Genomic DNA, 21880 nt, shown 5'->3' on the forward strand with positions numbered 1-21880 from the left:
CAAAATTAGACCCAGGAGCCAGTTGAAAGGAATGTCAAAAGTTTCATCCTCAAGAACACAAATTGTGATCTTTTACTTTGTATAAACTATAGTGAAATGACCAAAAGCAATCTAGTAAGAGTAAGAAACCAGAAAAAGTATATTAAAAATATAGTACTTACCATCTTATGTTAAAGCATCAATTCCATTTATGAAAAAAGGATAAAAATATATACTACAGTAATAATTGGGTTAAAATTCGCCTGCTTTACTATGTATATCAGTGACAAAAAATGTCATTCAAATGTTGCTGACAAATTTGTGATGAAAGTCAATCATGTGACAAAAAAATTTCCTCACAGTATCATTCATTTAATGTGTCCAGTAATATATAGTATATAATCAATTGGTTGTACTGGCAGACTGTGGGTAAAATTAAAGCTACAAAATTATATATCTTTAATTATGTATATATTTTTATAAATGTTACATTTGTAAGTGGGTACATTAACCTATGCAAATTTAGGTACTTGTTTTTTGTTTTCCATTTCTTTTATGTTCCCATTTGTTGTACAGTCATTTAGTTGTGTCTGACTATTCATGACACCCTAAACCACATAGCACACCAGCACTGACCGTGGGGTTTTCTTGGCAAGGATACTGGAATGATATGCCATTTTCTTCCCCATTGGAATAAAGCAAATAGAGCTTAAATGACTTGCCTAGGGTCACACAGCTAGTAAGTGTCTGAGGCCAGATTTGAGTTCAGCTCTTCCTGACTCTAGGCTTGTCATTCTCTCCTCTGATCCACCTAGCTGCCTCTGTATAAGAATCTAGTAAATGCTTCTAAATTTTAAATATTTAATATAAAGTATTTCTGGTCTTTAGGTCTAAATAAGTAAAGCAAAAAAAAATTGTTATATGTCTAGACTCTAGGGTAAAAAAAATTGCCTATATAAAGATTTAAATCATGGTACAAAAGCCCATTTCTTTGTTCTTGGGGATTTTTTTAACTCCCTAGTCCAAAAGAGACATTTGGAGTGGGATGGAAGGGGGATAACTGCTTATTGCTAAATATGTTTTTTAGTGTTTGGCAAAATAACTCAAAAATCTAGAGATTTTTATTTCATCTTATTATTAGTATTTTTTTTTTTTACTTCTCCCTCAGTTATCTTTGAATGGCACTCAGCCTGTGACTTAGGCATATAAATCAAATTGATTGATATCACACCTTATCAAGCAGAAAAAGTTGTTTCTTGGAAATAATTGTCTTGTATTTCCTATATTTAAATTAATTTGTCTTTTAAGAAATTATCAAAGATTTCATACTCTTAATATTGGGAAAAAAAGGTTTCCTTTGCTTAGAACATTTATTTGAGGCCAAGAATTCCTTTTAAGACTAAATATGGGATTTAACACTGAGAAACTGGCAATGATGCAGCTTCTGTAAGAGATGAGGCAGTTATTTGTAGTTTGTTGATGAGCGGTTATACACAGAATGAAATAGTTATAAAATATTGAATTGGTTTACTTTAGCTTACTTTTATTGAATTGGTTTACTTTACTAAGAATTAACTAAAATGAAATTATTTTAAATATTTAAATTTAGAAATAAGTTCATTTAAAAGACATTTTGGGGGCAGCTAGGTGGCGCAGTGGATAAAGCACTGGCCCTGAATTCAGGAGGACCTGAGTTCAAATCTGGCCTTAGACATTTGATACTTACTGGCTGTGAGACCCTTGGGCAAGTCACTTAACCATCATTGCCCCGCAAAAAAACCAAAAACGAAAATACGACATTTTTAATTACCTGTCGCATACATAGCACTTTACTAGACACTGAAAACACAAAATAAATGGAAAATCAAGAAATCACCAATTTAATTGTCAGACAAACATACAGGAAAAACCAAAGAAGGTGTGATTTATAGACAAATGTAGTGTAGTACAAATTATATATAAGTGGTGTGAAGCTCTAATAAAGAAATGAACTTTGTGGGCTCGTTAATCAGGAAAGGCTTCTCTTAGAAGGGTATATTCAAGGAAGATCTCAATTTGGACAAAGTGGAAGTTTTCCCTGATGGGGAACAGCATTAACAAGGGCATTAAAGCAGGGACAAATATGATGTAAGTAAAGGTAAGAAAACTGGCCTTGCCAGATTGAATGGTCACAATAGGGAATACTGAGAAATTACATTGGCTAGTAGACTTTCTTGAAGAAATTAGAATCAGTCTGGTGATAGAAATTTGATTCTTGAACAGTAGAGGGATATGATTTTTATTAAATGTTATTTAAGACTTTTTATTGCTATTAAGAAATTGTCATTTAAAATATTTATTTGCTTATTTTTCACAGTTGGGTATTATATACCGTGACATTAAACTAGAGAATATTCTACTTGATAATAATGGCCATGTGGTGCTGACAGATTTTGGCCTAAGTAAGGAGTTCCTTGCTGATGAAGTGAGTATTATATATCTTTTAAAATTATCAATATGTTTATAAATAGAAAATAAGTTTTATGGGTTCCTGAAGAAGTTGATTCGTTTGAGAATTTTTTGTGTATTGCTTTCAGTACCAGATTTCTATAGCATGTATATGCCATTTTTAAGAAGTAAACATAACAGATGTTAGGAATAACTGCTCGTATTTTGTGGCTTTTTTACTTATAAGCATACAAAATCAAAAAAGTTTAGAGCCCATTAATCTAGTCCAACACTAGATTAAGTAATATTTTTGCATTGAAACTAAGTATTGTTATAACAGTTTCTTTGAGATTTCTTTGCTGAAGTTCTTAGACCTTATTCTCCTACATGAACTCAACAATATAGTAATACTGGCCTCCTTGCTGTTCCTCATATACAGTTTACCATCTCCTTTTTTATACATTTTCATTGACTATCATACCATGCCTGGAATTCTCTCTCTCATGTTCACCTCCTGCCTTCCTTCTAGTCTCAGCTAAAATCCCAACTGCTACAAGAAAGCTATCTTCAATTTATCCTGTATATATTTTATTCATCCGTATTTCTTTGCATGTTTTTTTTTTCCTATCAGATTGTGGGTTCCTTGAGAGCAGAGACTCTTTTGTTTGGCATTTTGGTTTGGTTTTTGCCTACCTTTGTATTTGTATTACTACAATGCCTGGCACACAGTAGGCACTTAATAAATACTTATTGACTTGACTTACTGTCACAGAAATAGTATTAAAATACTACCTGAAAATGGAAAATTACTTTTTCCTAAATAACTTTGAGTTTCAGTTGATTTCTTCTAAGCAGTTTAGTTCATATAGGATAGAATCAGTATATGTTTCAAATTCTACATGATTTACTTCTACTTTTGGCTTTGTTGACGTTTTCCAAAGAAAGAAGCTGTACCATTGACTGTTTCCAAACAAGTATATATATTTACTAAAAGGCCTTCATAGGGAAAATTCTAAAGTAACAAAACAATAAATAATTAAAAGTTGGAGAAGCAGTGTAATACAATTACAAGAGCACTGGCACTGCCCAGGTGGTCTAGGTTCAGATTCTGGTTCTGTCTCATAACATATATGGGATATTATGAGGGACAGCAATTGTATAGTGAGCATGTGATATGGGATAATTACTTAGCCTCTATGGGCCTTTGTTTCCTTATCTATAAGATGTGAAGGTTCAACTAGAGAGTTTCTAAATTCCCTTTACCTCTATACCTGTTATTTTATTGCCATAAAATAAATAAGTCAATTAGATAATTCTTGAAGGTTAAAAGAAAGTCAGTGGGGTATATATAGAATATTATATTAATTTTGAGAAATTTCTAAATTTTATGTGACTTTTATTACTTTATCCCTTGTGAGTATTATAAATTTCAAATGAGTAAAGATCATTCCTTATTTAATTTTTGTATCTTTCCCTGACTCCTAGTTCTTTATTTAGTAAATGTGAGTGCATAGATCTGGAAGGGACTATAGTGATGAATCCCATCATTTTGCAGTAAGAAAATTGAAGCTTAGAAAAGTTGAGTCAAGTTAACTCCTACAGAGCATAGACACAGAAAGACATTTGTTTAAAAGGATAAAAAGAATCTATCTAAAACCCAGTGGGGAAACACTAAAAGCTTTCCCAGTAAATATAGGAGTAAATCAAGGAACATTTTTCCTACATAGTTTAAGAAATGTAAACAGTAGCAATAAAGAAAAAAATAAAGATATAAATATAACCAGTGAGGAGACAAAACTCTTCTTATTTGCAGATGTCATAATGGTTTACTTCCAAGAGAATCAGCAAAGAAACTAATTAAAACAGTAGTTTCTGTAATGTAGCAAGATTCTAAATAAACCTCTCAAAATCAACACCATTTCTATATATTTTTTTGTTTTTAAAATTTCTATGTAGTATTAAGGAATCCAGGAAAGAATAATAGAAAAGGGAGTCCTATTCCACATAACTTCAAAATATAGAACATACCCAAGACCCGACCCTGCTGGGTACAGCATGTCCCCTGAGGGAAGGCTGCGTGGGGCCAGGCCAGAAATCTGCCTCAAAGCAATTCTTCCATCTGTACCAGCACAAGACATCTTCCTCCTTCTATCAGCTCAAGTTCCTAACTGGGATGTGGAGAAACCCCAAGGCAAAGAGCAATCCTCCCTTAAATTTCAAGCCTCTCATCTCCTGCTGTGCCTGTCCTTTGAGACCAGAAGAGTGATGCTTCCCACTCAGTGTTGAACATTTTCATACTTGGTCATACTCTTCATATCCCAGTGACCAAACTCCTATAGATCATTATCAAAACTCCATTCCACTCCCCCTACCTCACTCCCATTCTCCTCAAACCTCCTACCCCAAAGTTTCATTGTAACTCCACCCAGCTCTTCCACTGTGACCTCCAAAATACCTGTTCCACAGGCAGCAAATTTTCCTTCATTATAAATCTTTTCCTCTCCCACTGCTTCCATCTACTAGTTATTACTGAAACCTGGCTTCCTCCTATGACACAACCTCCCTTAGCCACCCTTTCTAGTACTAGCTGTACCTTTACATCTTTTCCTCAGTTGAAGTTCCTTCCTGGTTGAAGTCAGAGGTATTGGACTCCTTGCTCCTCATTGCCAGTTCCAGGTTTTCCCCCTACCCCCTCATAGTAACTCTCTTCCTTTGAGGTTAATGATATTAACATGTACCTCCCAATTAAAATGCTGGTAGCTGTCGTCTGCAGACTCCCAGGTCACTCCCCTTCCTTCCTCAATGAATTTGATACCTGGCTTACAATTTTTTTCTCCTCCCTAATTCTTGCCCTAATACTAAGGGACTTCAACATAGTTATTGATTGAACCACTTAGTCCCTCAGTCTACTCACTTCCCATGAGCTACTCTTTTACTCTACCTCAGCCACACACAAATATGGTCATACTTTTAATCTTGCCATAAGTAAGCTTCCACCAGTCGCAGACGACCATGGATCAGTGCCTTGAAAAGCCACAGGCCACAGTGTGGCTGTGCAGTCCGATACGGGAGCCTCAGCTCCTGCTGCATGAGGACATCGGAAAACTGCGCTCTCTGTTGCCCGTCAGTTCCTGCGTCTCATTCATTTTTCTTCCTCCAGAGCTTGGAGGCCCATCTTAGCTGCGCACAGGCTGCTCCTGAGTACTGAACTCCATCAGGCGCCGTCCTTGGCCATCTCCTCCCAGCTACCGATGTCTATTCCCAGAGCCCTCAAGTCTTGCTTGCATACATCTCTGTAGCAAAGCTGGGGTCGTCCAGCCGGTCTTTGGCCTGAGGCTAACTCGTCATAGAGTAGGTCTTTAGGAATGTGCCCGTCTTGCATGCGGTGCACATGACTGAGCCAGCACAGCCGTCTTTGTTTCAGTAGCGTGTAGATGCTTGGAAGTTGCGCACATTGGAGCACTTCTGTGTTGGTGATTCTATCTGACCAAGATATGCCAAGGATGCGCCGAAGGTAGCACATGTGAAAACTGTTAAGCTTCTTTTCTTGTCTAATGTATGTAGTCCATGTTTTGCGCCTATACAGTAAGGTACTCAGGACGCATGCTCTATAGATGGCAAATTTGGTTCATTTTGTCAGTTTACTGTTTGCCCAGACATGCTTGGCAAGCTTAGACATGTTTGAAGTAGCTTTCCCAATCCTCTGATTGATCTCAGAATCGAGTGACAAATTGTCACTGACAATAAAGCCAATATACGAGAACTGGCTTACAATATCCAACTGGTAGCTACCAATGTGTATCAGTGGAGGCAACATAGCACTCTGGCATATGACTTTCATCTTTTTAAGATTAATGGTAAGGCCAAAGTCCATACAAGCTTGGGAGAAGCGATCCATCGAGGTCTGCAATTCACGCTCTAAGTGACAGGCAGGTGTGGCATCATCGGCGAAAAGCAGGTCTCTAAGGGTGCTACCTCTCACTCTGGTTTTGGATCTCAGATGTGAAACATTGAACAGGCCTCCGTCTGACCGAGAATGCAGATAGATGCCATCAATTGATGAATCAAAAGCATGATGTAACAACATGGAAAAGAAAATTCCAAACAGCGTGGGAACTAGCACGCATCCTTGCTTGACTCTGCTGTTTATGCTGAATGCTTCAGAGGTGTTGCCTTTGAACTGTATGACACCCTGCATGTTGCAATGAAAGGAGCGAATCAGGCTATGGAGTTTAGGAGGGCAACTAATTCTCAAGAGAATTTCGAAAAGACCTCTGTTAACCATATCAGACACTTTGGTCAAGTCTATGAAGGCAATGAAGAGGGGTTTTCTTTGTTCTCTGCACTTTTCTTGCAGTTGACGAAGCGAGAAAATCATATCAATAGTTGACCTCCCTGGTCGAAAGCCGCATTGGAAGGCTGGAGGAAAAGGATTACACATTCTTCTGGAAGGGCAAAACTTCGACAGAACCACAGGAACATTGTGTGGGCTTTGCTGTGAAAAGCACGTTGCTGAAAATGATTGAATTGATCTGCGACAGCACTGAGAGACTGCTCACACTTTGTCTGAACACAGTTGAAGGCCCCGGGAACCTTATCAGCGTATACACTCCAACATTAACAGCTTCACAACAGACCAAAGTTGAGTTCTATGATAAGCTGAAAGCAGCGCTAGGAGCTCTATCCCCAGATATGAATTCATCATTCTTCTGGGTGATTTTAATGCAAGAGTTGGCTCTGACTATGTGTCCTGGCCAACATGCTTCAGGCCATATGGCATTGGAAAGATTAATGAAAATGGGCAAAGACTATTGGAATTTTGTGCTTACCATGATTTGTGTGTATCCAACTCATTTTATAAGTCCAAGCCACAGCAGAAAGTATCATGGAGACATCCCAGATCACAACATTGGCACCAATTGGACTTAATAATAACCAGGCAGTCTGCTCTCAAGTGCATTCTTAACACGCAGTCATACCACAGTGCCGACTGTGACACTGATCACTCGTTAGTTTGTTGTAAAATGTGGCTCCGGCCCAAAATATTGCATCACCTTAAACCAACAGGGTGATCTCGTATTGACACTAGCAAAACCATGAATCTCAGCAAGGTGGATCAATTTTTGAGATCTCTCAAGAATGCATTGATCGTGCCTTCTCCTGCTACATCAGCTGCTGAAAAATGGAAACAGATACATGAGAGTGTCCACAGACTTGCTCTTGATGTCTTCAGGAAGAGGACCAGCAAAACGAATGACTGGTTTGAAGCCAAGTGCAGTGAGATGAATCCCATTGTTGAGGCCAAGCACAGCGCACTCATTGGATACAAATGCTCCCTGAATGAAAATCTTTCCATTACCCACAAATATATTACCTCCATTTTCAAGAATTTGGAAATCCTCTTATCCAGTCATAATCTATTGGGTTTTTTACCTCTCCCTTTTCTTACATGACCCTATTATTCATCTCCACTGTGACCTCTAATCACTTGACCACTTAGTTCTTTCCCAAGCCTTCTCCCCTGCACTAACCACTCTTTCCTCTTCTCCCCCTCTTGACTCTTTAGTGAATCAATTCAACTCCATTCTGTTTTCCTCTCTTGAATCCCTAGTCCCCTTATCATATTGTGGATTACAATTACAGACAACCCTCAGTCCTGGATGTCTCCCACCATTCATCTTCATTCCAGCATATGTAGTTCTGAACAAAGGTAGAAAAAATCACGCAATTTTTCTGACTGGGTCCACTAAAATTTTTCCTTACATAACCTCAATTGGACCCTCACTACTACTAGGCAATCCTACTATACCTCCTTTATCAACTCACTATCCCACTCTCCACAGTGGCTTTTTTAATCCCTCCTATAAGCCTCCATGGGTCTCCCTTTCCCCACTCTCTTGACTGAGAACCCTGACTCATATTTTACAGAAAAAAAATTGATTCCACCATGAAATCCCTTTTCTTTCCTCGTCCTCATCTCCTACTTCTTAGATACCTTCTGCCACTTTCTGCTTCACTCCTGTCTGACATGATGATGAAGTGGTCTTATTCCTGACCAAGGCTAACCCCTCTCTACTTGTCCAAGTGATTTCACCTATCTTATTTCCTCCAACAGACTGTACCCTCTGTCATCCCCACTTTATCACTTATATTGTTTTTCCCTCTACTGGTTCATTCACTATTGTTTACAAACATTCCCATGTCTCCTCTATCCTAGAAAAAACCCAACTCACTTGCTCCTTCGAAGATTTAATCCTTGCTGCTGTTATTCTATATGTCTTCTGACCTTTGTAGCTAACTTCCTCAAAAAGACCCTCTATAATAGGTACCTCCACTTTCTCTCCTCTCATTCTCTTCTTAACCTTTTACAATCTGGCCTCCAACCTTAGTATTCTCCTAAAATGGCTCTCTCCAAAGTTACTCATCATCTTAGTTGCTAAATCCAATATTCTTTTCTCGATCTTCATTCTACTTGACCTTTCTGCAGCCTGTGACACTGTTGATTGCTCTCTCCTTTATACTCTCAAGTTTTTGGGACACCACTTTGTCCTGGTTCTCCTACCAATCTGACTGCTCCTTCTTTGGCTCCTTTGCTGGATACTCTTTAAGATCACACCCTCTAACTGTAGATGTCCCTCAGGGTTCTGTCCTGGACCCTCTTTTCATCTTCCTCTATACTACTTCCCTTAGTGATCTCATCAGCTTCCATGGATCTAATTACCATCTCTCTGATGATGATGACTCTCAAAACGACCTTTCCTGCTCCAAACTCTCTGCTAGCCTTCAGTCTTGTATCTCCAATTGCCTTTTAGATATCTCAAACTGGATGTCTAGTACACATCTTAAACTCAGTATATCCAAAAAAGAACTCGTTATCTTTCCCCCTAAATTTTATCCACCGCCTACATTCCCTGTTATTGTAGAAGGCAACACCAGGCTCACAACCTAAGAGTCTTCCTAGATTCTTCACTATCTCTTACACCACCACCATCCCATATCCGATCTGTTGTCAAGGCCTGTTGATTTTACCTTTACAACATTTCTTGAATACACCCCATTCTCTCCTCTGATACTGCCACCACTCTAGTACAGTCCCTCATCACCTTATACCTAGATTATTGCGGTAGCCTGAGTGTGGGTCTGTTTACCTTAAGTCTCTCCTCACTACAATCCATTATCCATTTAGTCACTGAAATGATTTTCCTAAAGTGTAGGTCCAATCATGTCACCCCCCTCTACCCAATAAACTCCAGCAGCTTCCTGTTGCCATGAAGATCAAATACAAAATACTTTATTTGGTGTTCAAAACCCTTTATAACCTACCTCACCTTCTGTGTTTTCAGGCTGCTTATACCTTACTCCTCAAAACATACTCTTCGGGGTAGCTAGGTGGCATAATGGATAAAGCACCGGCCCTGCATTCAGGAGGACCTGAGTTCAAATCCGACCTCAGACACTTGACACTTGCTAGCTGTGTGACCCTGGGAAAATCACTTAACCCTCATTGCCTCACAAAAAAACAAAAACAAAAACATACTCTTCAATACAGTGACCCAGGCCTCCTGGCTTTTCTACAAGCAAGACATTCCATCTGTCTGCTCTGTTTTCTCTATCTATCCCCCATGCCTGGAATGCTTTCCCTCCTCAACTCCACCAGCTGATTCCCCCTGGCTTCCTTTAAGTCCCAACTAAAATCCTACCTCCTGCTGGAAGCCTTTCTTAAGCCTTCTAAATTCTGGTGCTTTCCCTCTTTTATTTATTTCCTATTTATCCTGTAGATATCTCAATTTTTATATATTTATACATGTTGTTTCCCCCATTAGATTGTGAGTTCCTTGAGGGTAGGGACTGTCTTTTCTTTTTTTTGTATCCCCAATGCTTAGTATATAATGCTATACTTAGCTACAATGTTGACACCTTGTAGGTATTAATAAGTCTTTATTTATTGATCTCTGTGTGTATATAAATATATATTGTGTATACATATGTGTGCATGTGTGTATGTGTGTGTGTGTATGAAAATAAAATTACATACTGTTCAGACCTGAAAAAAGACAAATAATAGGAGGGATATTCAGTGCTCATGGCTATGTCATGCCAATATGATAAAAATGACAATGCTACCAATTATTTATAGAATTAGAGCTATAACAACCAGACTACTAAGGCTAGACAAAATAATAAAAACCTTAATTTATAAAAATAAAAGATCTAAAATGGCAAGAGAAAGAATGGGAATAAAAGTAGGAATAAGGAAAAATACCTCATTACCTCAAATTATATTATAAAACTAAATCATCAAAAATATTGATATTGATTAGGAAATAGAAAGGAGATACAGGCTAAACAAGAAAGACATAGAAATAATTTATCTCATATACTCTGTGTTCAACAAATCTGAAAACATAAATTACCTAGGAGAGAACTCTATTTAACAAGAATTGCTGGGACACCTAGATAGTAACTGGACATAAATTAGGCTGAAACTAACAAATACCATGGTAAACTCAAAATGTATATGTACTATAAACAGTAAAAAACAACTTAGAAGTGTACCAGATGAGGTTCCTCCCATAGCTATGACTAGGATTGTTAATTTTTTTAAATGATCAATCACAAAGAATAAAATAGATAATTTCAATTACATGAAATTGAAAATAAGGGAAGTGGAGGCAGCTAGGTGGTGCAGTGGATAAAGCACCGGCCCTGGATTCAGGGGGACCTGAGTTCAAATCCAGCCTCAGGCACTTTATGCTTACTAGCTGTGTGACCCTGGACAAGTCACTTACCTCTCATTGCCCTGGGGAAAAAACAAGAAAGAAAAAGAAAAGAATGGAAGTGGTTGATGGAGGAAAGAGAAATCTATATCAAAGATCTTTGAGAAAAGGATCTGGGGCAGCTAGGTGGTGCAGTGGATAGAGCACCAGCCCTGGAGTCAGGAGGACCTGAGTTCAAATCTGGCCTCAGACACTTAACACTTATTAGCTGTGTGACCCTGGGCAAGTCACTTAACCCCAGTTGCCTCACCCAAAAAGAGAGAGAGAGAGAGAGAGAGAAGGATCTGATATCTAAGCTATAAAGGTAACGAAGAGAAATAATCCATTCTTGAATAAACAAATTGCATAGATAATTGGACCTCAGAAGAATTGCAAGCTATAAAAGCTATGAGAAAAATGCCCCAAATCAAAACAAAAACAAAAGAAATGCAAATCAAAACAACCCAGTTTTCTGACTCACTGTCCTCAAATTGGCAAAAATAGAAAAAGATGGTAATAATCTTATTGGAGGGGTTGTGGAAAGACACACTGATATACTGTTAATTGAACTATGAATTGGTGCAGTAATTCTAGAAAGCAGTTTCAAAATATGCTAAGAAAACGACTGTTAATAACTTTTGATCCAGATAATCCATTGCTAATTATATGCTTCCAAAAGGTCAATAATAAAAGAAAGTGTCTGCATAGGACAAGATTATAGAATAGGAGGAAATAGTATAGCTAATATCTCCTTGAAAACTATTCCATGAAGTCTAGAAAATATATCTGACCAAGTTTTGAATGAGAAACACAAGGGAAAAAAAACACAGATTAATTTTTTTCTAGTCCAGATAGTCATAGGGAGATAGAGAGTTCTACAGATACTGGGTGTGGAGTCTAACCAAGAAAAGATGTACAGAACACAGTGCAGGAACTGGGTGAGGACTGGCCTGCAACAGTTCATCAAGGCATGAAGAAGTCTCAGATCTAGAAGAGGGGCCTGACCTTGGGATCAGAAACAGGTGCCACATGAAAGCTCTGTTGCTTACTGCCTACTGCTGGCTGGAGAGACTTTGCACCCAGGGCTAGTGGTCCAGAATGAGGAGCCTGTGTACTGAGCAAGGCAAAGTGCAGAAACAAGCAAAAGCAATGTCTCTGATCCTAGGAGTGGAGTGGGATAGAGTTTCAGATTCCAGCCGCTAGCCAGGTCTGAAACCTGTAGCAGAATACCAGGGTGAGAAACCCAAACCAAAAGGGAGCCTGTAGTTCTATCATTGTAATCCTGCAAAGCTTTTCAGCTGACTAATTATGACTGAGTCCAGCAAAAGTCCCCTGGACCTCCGGTCAAGGGTAAGCCCATGGTTGTGTTGCTTAGACCCAAACCCAGGTCTCAGCTGAGAACCTTGTCTCATATTTTGCAGGAAAAAATTGAGGCCATGTGCTGAGAGCTTCCTCTTCTCTCCTTCTCACCTCCCATCTTCCAGATGCCTTCTGACACTTTCTCCATCTTGTCTCATTTGAAGAGATAATCATGCTCCTTATAAAGGCAAACCCTTGTACATACACAAGTGATCTCATTCCATGCTGACCTCTCTAAAAGATTGCTCACTCTGTCATTTTCATTCTCATTTATCTTAAGTCTCTCTTTCTCCTGGCTACAAACATGCCCATGACTCCCACATCCTCAAAAAATTTGACTTCTTTCTTTGTGTTAGGACCAGGGTCCATTACTTCTATTGGAAATGGCTGGACTGTGCTTGGTCTTGTTTGGTCTCACTTGGGTTCTGAGTCTTTTTTTTTCTTGCTGTAATGGGTATAATATTATTCTAATATTTGGGACAGCTCAGGCTGCAAACCTGTTAGTTTCCAGGGTTCCCACAGTGGTCTGATCCAAGGTCAGTCAAGTTGATAAATATTTATTAAGTGCCTTCTATGTGCCAGGCTCTGTGCTAAGGGTTGAGATTCAAATAAGAAAAAGAAAGACATCACCTACCTTCAGGGAGCTTACAATCTCATAGAGGAAAACAGCACTCAAAAGGAGGATAGAAAGCAGGGGGCAGGGGGACACAGAAAGAAGGGATACACTATGGGATACATCTGTATGCTTCCCTCTAATAGGAGGGGAGAGGAGTTCTGTAAGAGTTGGGAATGTGTTGAGTATCCAAGACTGAGTAAGCAGCATGGAGTTGAAACCAAAAAGAGCAGCAGATGGAAAGTGGACTGAGCCAGAAAGACCAACTCCTGATCTCTATAAAGGAAAGCTATGGGAGGAATTCAGTCCTCTACCTTCCAACCCTCTAATCATAGGGGAGAGAAGGCCAAGGAAGTTGGGAAGATAATAAGTATCCAAGACTGAATTGGCAGCATGGTTAGAAGTGCTCAGCTTATCCTGGGAGGAGCATCATTCAGTTCAAAATGGCTCACCTCTAGAAAAATCCCTGAAATACCCTGTCCACGGGAACTTTATAGCTAAAATCCAGACCTTCCAGACCAAAGAAAAAGTATTGCAAGCCGCTAGAAACAAGAATTCAAGTACTGAAGAGCTGTAGTCAGTCACAATATTTAGTAGCTACCACTTTAAAGAAGCAGGGAGCTTGGAATATAGTATTCTAGAAGGTAAAAGATAGAGGCTCAAACCAAGAATCATCTGCCCAGAAAAACTGAATTTAATTCTATGGGAGGAAAAAAATAGATCTTTAATGAAATAAAGGACTTCAAAGCATTCTGAAGAAAAGACCAGAGATGAGTAGAAACTTTGAAATATAAACAACAGGATTCAAAAGAGACATAAAAAGGTAAATATGAGTGAGTTATAATAAAGAACTAAATAAGGATAAACTTTTTACATTCTGATATGAGGAAATAATATAATCCCCTCAGAACCTTTTATCCTCAGTATTCATAGACATAATCTAATAACATAGAGGTCAAGAAAGGGTTTTTTTTTTTTTCAGTTCTTTTTTTTTTTTTTTTTTTTTTTGGTGAGGCAATTGGGGTTAAGTGACTTGCCCAGGGTCACACAGCTAGTAAGTGTTAAGTGTCTGAGGCCGGATTCGAACTTAGGTACTCCTGAATCCAGGGCCGGTGCTCTATCCACTGCGCCATCTAGCTGCCCCCTAAGAAAGGGTTTGTTTTAATGTTTTGATGATCTTAAAAGAAAAATGGAAATGTAAAAGAAAAAATATACTAGGGGGTGAATGAAGAGAAAGGGTGGAGAAAATTATCTCATATTATTTCTGTGGACATGTAGAAGAATTGTACTAGACAAATAGTGAAGGATAAGGGGAATGGGAAACACTTGAACTTCATTCTCATCTGATCTAGTCAAAGGAAGGGAAAATATATAAAAACACACAACTGAGAACAGAAATACATTTATTTAATAGGGAAATAAGAGGGAATTGAAAAGAGGAAGGAAGGTAGATAAAGGGTGGGGGGAATTCATCCTAAGCAAACCACACACTAATAAAAGAAGCTGAATCAGGGGCCTAAAATGAAAGAAAGGATTAGGACCTAGTGGTTAGGTTCTAGGTAAGAGAGAGAGGAGAGAAACTGGAGCAGAAGGATATTACATCAATCCTAAAGCCCTGGTGCTGGGTACATGCCTCACCACCCTTGTCATTGATAGGAAACTGACCAGTATAATGGCCAACATGATTCCAGAGGATTCATGATGCTGCTCACCTTTTGACAGAAAGGTGATGGACTCAGGGTGCAGATTGAAGCATTTGGGGGAACTACCTGTGCCAAGATGGCCAAGTGAGGAAGCAACCCACTGAAGCTCTCCTACATTTCCCCTCTAAACCAATATAAAACTGCCTCTACATTGTCCCAGGTTCAGGGAAGCAACCTACCAGCCCAACAGGAAAGGTCTGTCTTGACTGGGTAGAAGGAAAGTGAGGTCCAGGAGCAGCAGCAGCTTCTGGGCTCACAGCAGGGGGCCTGAAGCAGGGCTCTGAGCCTGGGGCAATCCACCAGTGAGGCTCCACCCACCTGCAAACCAGCAGCTCCCTGGGCAGGTGAGCAGTCTGGGCAGCATAGCAGGTACCCCCACCAGGCACCCCAAAGCTTTCACAGACCACCAGGGAGACTTTGATCCTACTGCTGACCAGTAGTAAAGCCCTGCCCAAGATTGGTCAACAGCAAGTTCCCACTCCTGCAACGTCCCAGCAGAGAGACTGTTTCTAGGGCAAACCAGCTGCAGGAACTCAGCAAATGACAATAAAATTACCCTTCCAGGGCCTGCTAGCAGAGAGGCCCTGCTAACAGAGTAACCCAGCAGCAAGGCACCACCCCTGGGGCAGACCAACAACATAATCACTCCTCCATGGCCCGACACTAGAAAAACTGTTAACTTTAGCAACCCAGCAAAAGCAAGCGGCCAAGCCCTGAAGTCCAATGAAAACCACCAATAAGACCCAGAGCCTCGGCACAATTTAGGAAGAAAGCCCAACTCGAATAAAAATATGAAGACACAAAAATGAGCAAAAACAACAAGAAAAGTTCGACTATTGACAGTTGCTATGGTGATAGGGAAAATCAAGGCATAAACATAGAAGACAATAGTAACAAAATGGCTACAGGTGAAGCTTCAAAGATAAATGCAAATTGGTCTCAAGCCCAAAAAAGAATTCCTGGAAGAGCTTTAAAAGGACTTTAAAAAGCAAATTAGAGAAGGGGCAGCAGTGGATAAAGCCCTGGATTCAGGAGGACCTGAGTTCAAATCCGGCCTCAGATACTTAATATTTACTAGCTGTATGACCCTGGGCAAGTCACTTAACCCTCATTGCCCCACAGAAAACCAAAAACAAACAAAAGCAAATTAGAGAAGTAGAAGAAAAATTGGGGAAAGAAATAAAAATAATGCAAGAGTACCATGAAAAAGAAAGACAACAATTTGCTGAGGAAAATAACTCCCTAAAAAACAGATTTAGCTAAATGGAAAAGGAAGTACAAAAGGTCACTGAAAAAAGTAATTCTTTAATAATTAGGACAGAATGAAGCATTTTTTTTAACATGTCTAATGTGGAAATTTGTTTGACTATACAAAGTAGAGAAGAATACAAAAGCATAGGGGCAAAGATCAGTGGAGACAGAAATAGAAGAGGTATTTTCATTAAAATATATTACATATCACCTGGGCAGAAAGGGGAAATAGATGAGGAGTTAAGGAAGCATATCACAAACTTGACATGGAAGCATGCAATAAGGATAATGGGGGATTTCAGTTATCCAGACCTATTGAAGCTAGCTCTGTCTTTCTGTCTACTGTCCAAGTCTCTGCTCTCCTCCTTCTCCCCTCCTCCTTTCAGTATCAGAGTAGCTAATAGCTTCTTGGCTTGGCTTGAAAAAAAAAGTAGAGAAACAAGGAAGAAAGCATGTTTTAGTTCCATGGACAGGAGAATAGTTCATGACTAAATAGGGGATAGAGAGGATCACAGAAGATAAAATGGTCAGTTTTAATATATAAAATTTAAAAGTTGTTTATAAACAAATTCAGTGCAACTAAGATTAGAAGGGAAACAAAAAAAAAAGTTTCTATTATAAAGGCTTCATTTCCAGAACATTAAGGAACTGATTCAAATTTATAGAAATAAGAGCCATTTCCCAGCTGATAAATGATAAAGAATATAAGCAGGTATTTCTCAAGGGAAAAAAAAAAATCTAAGATATCTGTTGTTCCAAATCATTAATAATTAAATAAATTCAAATTAAAGGAACTCTAAGGTTCTACTTCATACCCATCAGATTGGCAAATTTGACAAAAAAGGAAAATGACAAATGTTACAGGGTTTGGGGGAAAACTGGTACCTTAATGTACTGTTGTTGGAACTGTAAATTAGTATAGCCGTTCTGGAAAATAATTTGGAATTATGCCCCAAAAGTTACTCAATTGTGAAAATACGGTGACCCAGTAATACTTAGCCATTACCACAGAAAGATCAAAGAAAATGAGGGAGGTCCTATACGTCCAGCTCTTTTTGGGGTAGCAAAGAATGGGAAATTTAAGGGAGTGCCCATTATTTGGTGGCTCAGTGAACAAAATTTGGTATATTGTGCTATAAGAAATGAGGAAAGCAATGGTTTTGGGGAAACCTAGGAAGACTTGTATAGATTGATTCAGAGTAAAGTGAACAAAACCAAGAAAATAATTTATATTACAACATGAACACTGTAAAAATGAATAGTTTTGAAATACTGAATTCTGATTTATTCATTTATCAATTTGGTTGTAGAAGATTGATGATGAATAATACTATTCATCGCCTGATGCAGAAATAATGCACATATTAGGAGAAATAATGCACATATTAGTACAAAATAAGATGTATATCTTTGGACATTGTCGATATAGGACTTTATTTTACTTGACTGTCTTTATCAGTATTTTCCTCATCTTTTTCCCGTCCATGAGAAGGGAGAAAAAGAAATACTTGATCATTTTTTAAAATAAAATTTAATTTAAAATATACAAAAGACATCAGAAGGAAGTTCAAAAGGGGGAGACACAGACAAACAGGACAAATTTGTTATTCTTATGTTAAATTCAACTTATACTTTAAAGATCTGTATGTGATAGTAATGTGTTTCATATACCATCTTTTTCTGTTCTTTCTATATCAATATGTCCCTGTTTGTTCAGTTCATAATTAAACATGGAGGGGGGGCAAAGTAGTACATCTTAGTAGAGCATTTAACTGTCCTTGCTGAATTAAAGTCACATGAGCCAAACGAACTACATCTTTGTATACTAAAAAACAAAACAAAATACAAAAAAACCCCTGCTAGATGTACTTGCTGAGCTGTAATATTTCTAAGTTCATGGAGAATGAGCAAGGTACTCCAGGACCAGAAAAAGGTAAATGTCACAATCAAAAAAGGGGGGAAGGAGTGGAATCTTGCAATGATACCCCAAGAGTTTGTTTTAAATTCTTTGTAAAATTATAGAAACGTGTAAAAATTAAAGGAATGTTTAGTAAACGTCTAGAAAAGGAAACAGTACCGAAGAGGCTGTATGACTTCATGATGAATAGATCATGCTAAATCACATTTCCCCTTTTTTTGACATCTAAAGTTTTAGATGAAGAAAATAGTAATTAACCTAAATTTTAGCAAATCATTTGGCAAAGAATCCTATGCTTTTGTGGGGAAAAAAAATGATGGTTGATAGATGATAGTGTAGGTAAGCTGATTACCAGCTGTTTTAATGGCCAAAGTCATTAATAGTTTTTGTTGTTTTAGAACAAGTTCTCCAACAGAATCCCCAAGGAGCTGTTGTGCTAAAAGCATCTTTGACTTAGATGAAGAAATAAATGTCATGCTTATCAACTTTGTAGATGACAGAAAGGGATAGAATATGGTGCTATATGACAGTCATATTTCAAAAAAGTCTCAACAAGCTAAATTGGGCCAAATATAAGATAAATTTTAATGGTGACAAACATTAAGGCTTACTTTGGAGTTTAAAAAAAATCAGCTTCACAAGGGCAGGATGAAGGTTTGGCTAGATAGCAATTTGAAAAAGATCTGGGATTTTGGTTGTCTATAAGCTCATATGAATCAATATTTAGTTAATAAGCACTTATTTAAATACTTATAGTATATCAAGCACTGTACGGTGCTGGAAATACAAACAAATTAAAAAACATGGTCCTTGCTCTCAAGGAGTTCTCATTCTTATATTAGAGGAGATAATATATAAATATGTACATGTAAGATATACAGAATGTAGATGGAAGGTAATCTCAAAGGGGAAGGCACTAGCATTTGAAGGAACCTAGAAAGACCTTGTGCTAAAGGTAGAGTTTGAGATTTTATAACAGAGAGGAAGAATCAATATGGTAAAGTAAGAGCTTAGCAACTTTGCCACAGCAAAACCACATGACCTAAAAAAAAGTGCCAAACTGAATTCTAAATGGAAAAGCCAAGAAAAATTCACGAGTCATTTTTCCAGCTCGGAGCAGCTTAGGAGGAGAGAGAGTTTTGTGGGATAGGTGCCAGCTAGCAGCACAGCAGAGGTGATACCAGGATGTGGTGGAGACAACAGTGGCAACAGCCTAGCATCTAGTGACAGTAAGGGAACTGAACACCTGAACAAAAGAAGATCCCAGGGGACCCATGTACTAGTACTGGGAACAGGAAGAAGTGCCATTTGGAAGCTCTGTTATTGATTGTCACCATTTCAGTGCAGAGAGGAGCAGTCATGTTCACAGAGTAGCAAGGGCCCTATCTGTGTAAGGAGCAGAGCACAGAACAGGAGGTTAGTGAACAGACATCTACTTGGGTAGATCATACCACATTAGAAACACTAAAAACTTATAGGCCTCAAGAATGAGGTGTGAAACCAGCAGGAGGACATAAAAGACAGAAGCTCATGCTAGTTACTCTCCCTGCCCCCAGCCCCATAGAAGAGCAGAGCCAAACTCTTACATAAAGTCTACAGTCAAGAAACTGGGGAAATGAGCAAACAACAAAAAAAAGAACTTGACCATAAAAAGCAGCTACGCTGTACAATGGATAGAATGCTGGGCCTGAAGTCAAGAAGACTCATCTTTCCCAAGTTCAAATCTGGGCTCAGACACTTTGTAGCTGTGTGACCCTGGGCAAGTCACTTAACCCTGTTTGGCTCATTTCCTCATCTGTAAAATGAACTGGAGAAGGAAATAACAAAGCACTCCAGTATCTCTGCCAAGAAAATCCCAAATGGAATTACAAAGAGTTGGACATTGCTGAAATAACTGAACAACAAAATAAAAAGATATTGTGGTGACAGGGAAGCTCAAGACATAAACTCAGAAGAAGATAATGATTAAATCATCTACAAGCAAAACCACAAAGAAAAATGCAGATTGGACACAAACCTAACAAAATTCCTAGAAGAGCTAAAGAAAGAAATTTTTAAAAGAGCCCAAAAAAAGATTTTAAAAGTTAAATAAGAGCAGTAGAGCAAAAACAAGACAATTTTAAAAAGAATTAACAGCTTGGTAAAAGAGACAAAAAAAAATACTGAAGAAAATAACTTCTTAAAAATTAGATTTGGCCAAGTGAAGCTAATGACTTCATGAGACATCAAGAACCAATAAAACAAAGTCAAAAGTCTGAAAAAGTAAAATGTGAAATATCTCAGAGGAAAAATGACTGACCTGGAAAATAGATTGGGGAGAGACAATTTGAGTCATTGGACTACCTGACAACCATGAACAAAAAAAAAGAATCTAGACATCATATTTCAAGAAATTATGGAGGGAAACTGCCTCAATAACTTAAAACCAGGGGACAAAATTGAAAGACCTCACCAATCACCTCCTGAAAGAAATCCCAAAATGAAAACTCCCAAGAATAATATAGCCAAAATCCAGAACTGCCTGGTCAAGGAAAAAATAATGCAATCAGCAAGAGAGAAAGAAATCAAATACTGGGGAGTCAGAGTTAGGACCACACAAGATTTAGCAGCTACCATTACAAAGTAAAAGAGGACTTGGAAGATGAAATCCTGAAAACTGTGTTTTTAAAAAATAATTACTATTGCTATAGATACCAGTTTGGGGCAAGCATATTTTAATTTATTAATATTATATACTGGGGGCGGCTAGGTGGCGCAGTGGATATAGCACCGACCCTGGATTCAGGAGGACCTGAGTTCAAATCCAGCCTCAGACACTTGACACTTACTGGTGTGTGATCCTGGGCAAGTCACGTAACCCCCGTTGCCCCGCAAACAAAACAAAACAAAACAAAAATATTATATACCAGTAAAGAATTGACCAGATGTCTCCTTAACTTCTCATGGACTCAGGCTGCATAGTAGAGAAAGCAAGGAGAGAGTTTCTGCATGGCAGTTAGCTTGAGCAGGAGAAAAGCACTCAAAGACCCGGAGAGCTAAGCCAGGGGTGTCTCTAAAACTCAAAAAAGAAAAAAAGGCTCTTATGGTGGCTTCTGAGGGCTTTTCTCCTCCTTTACTAGAGACAGGTCATTACACATTGACCAAAGCTAATTGGTTAGCATCATTCAATTCCATTGGTTGATATCATTTGAAGATGGTCTTCATTAAAATGAATTCTACAGATGACATCAGGGAAAAAGAACCTCAAGTTGCTTAAGGCAAAGTCCATTATCTAGGTGTAGTTTGATTCCATCAATTCTTCACTGAGTTAGGCAAAAACAAGTATCTCCATTTCTTTCTTTTTTTTTTTTTTTTTTGGTGAGGAAATTGGGGTTAAGTGACTTGCCCAGGGTCACACAGCTAGTAAGTGTCAAGTGTCTGAGGCCGGATTTGAACTCAGGTCCTCCTGAATCCAGGGCCAGTGCTTTATCCACTGGCTTCTCAATAAGATTTGCTGAAGCTTCTCAAGAACTGAACTTTCTGGAGGGAGTGGGGGGAGAAAGCACTGAGAAACTGATCTCTGGTTTCCCCCCCAAAAATCCATTATTAATTATTATTTTCTCATAAAGGCAGAGGAACTATAATTACAACCAAGAATAGTATACCCAGTAAAACTGAGTGCAATCCTATAGAGAAAAAATGAATATTTAATGAAATAGAGAACTTTAAAGCATTTCTGATGACAAAACTAGAACTGAATAGAAAATTTGACATTGAAACAAAAGACTCAAAAGAAGCATAATAAGGTAAATATGAGTGAGAAATCATAAGGGACTAAACAAGGTTAAACTGTTTACATTCCTGTGTAGGGAGTTGATACATGAAACCCCTAAGA

At 38.3% G+C, this 21880-nt stretch overlaps 1 protein-coding gene across 1 annotated transcript in view; it reads left to right on the forward strand.

The window, feature by feature from the left end:
* The window catches only part of RPS6KA5 (ribosomal protein S6 kinase A5), a 220731-nt gene that overhangs the window by 107086 nt on the left and 91765 nt on the right, over positions 1-21880 (forward strand). Inside the window, 1 exon segment of the mRNA XM_043982310.1 lies at positions 2336-2443. Coding sequence (XP_043838245.1) covers positions 2336-2443 — 108 coding nt within the window.

The sequence above is a fragment of the Dromiciops gliroides genome, chromosome 2 (genome assembly GCF_019393635.1).
Source record: "Dromiciops gliroides isolate mDroGli1 chromosome 2, mDroGli1.pri, whole genome shotgun sequence".
NCBI classification, from domain to species: domain Eukaryota; kingdom Metazoa; phylum Chordata; class Mammalia; order Microbiotheria; family Microbiotheriidae; genus Dromiciops; species Dromiciops gliroides.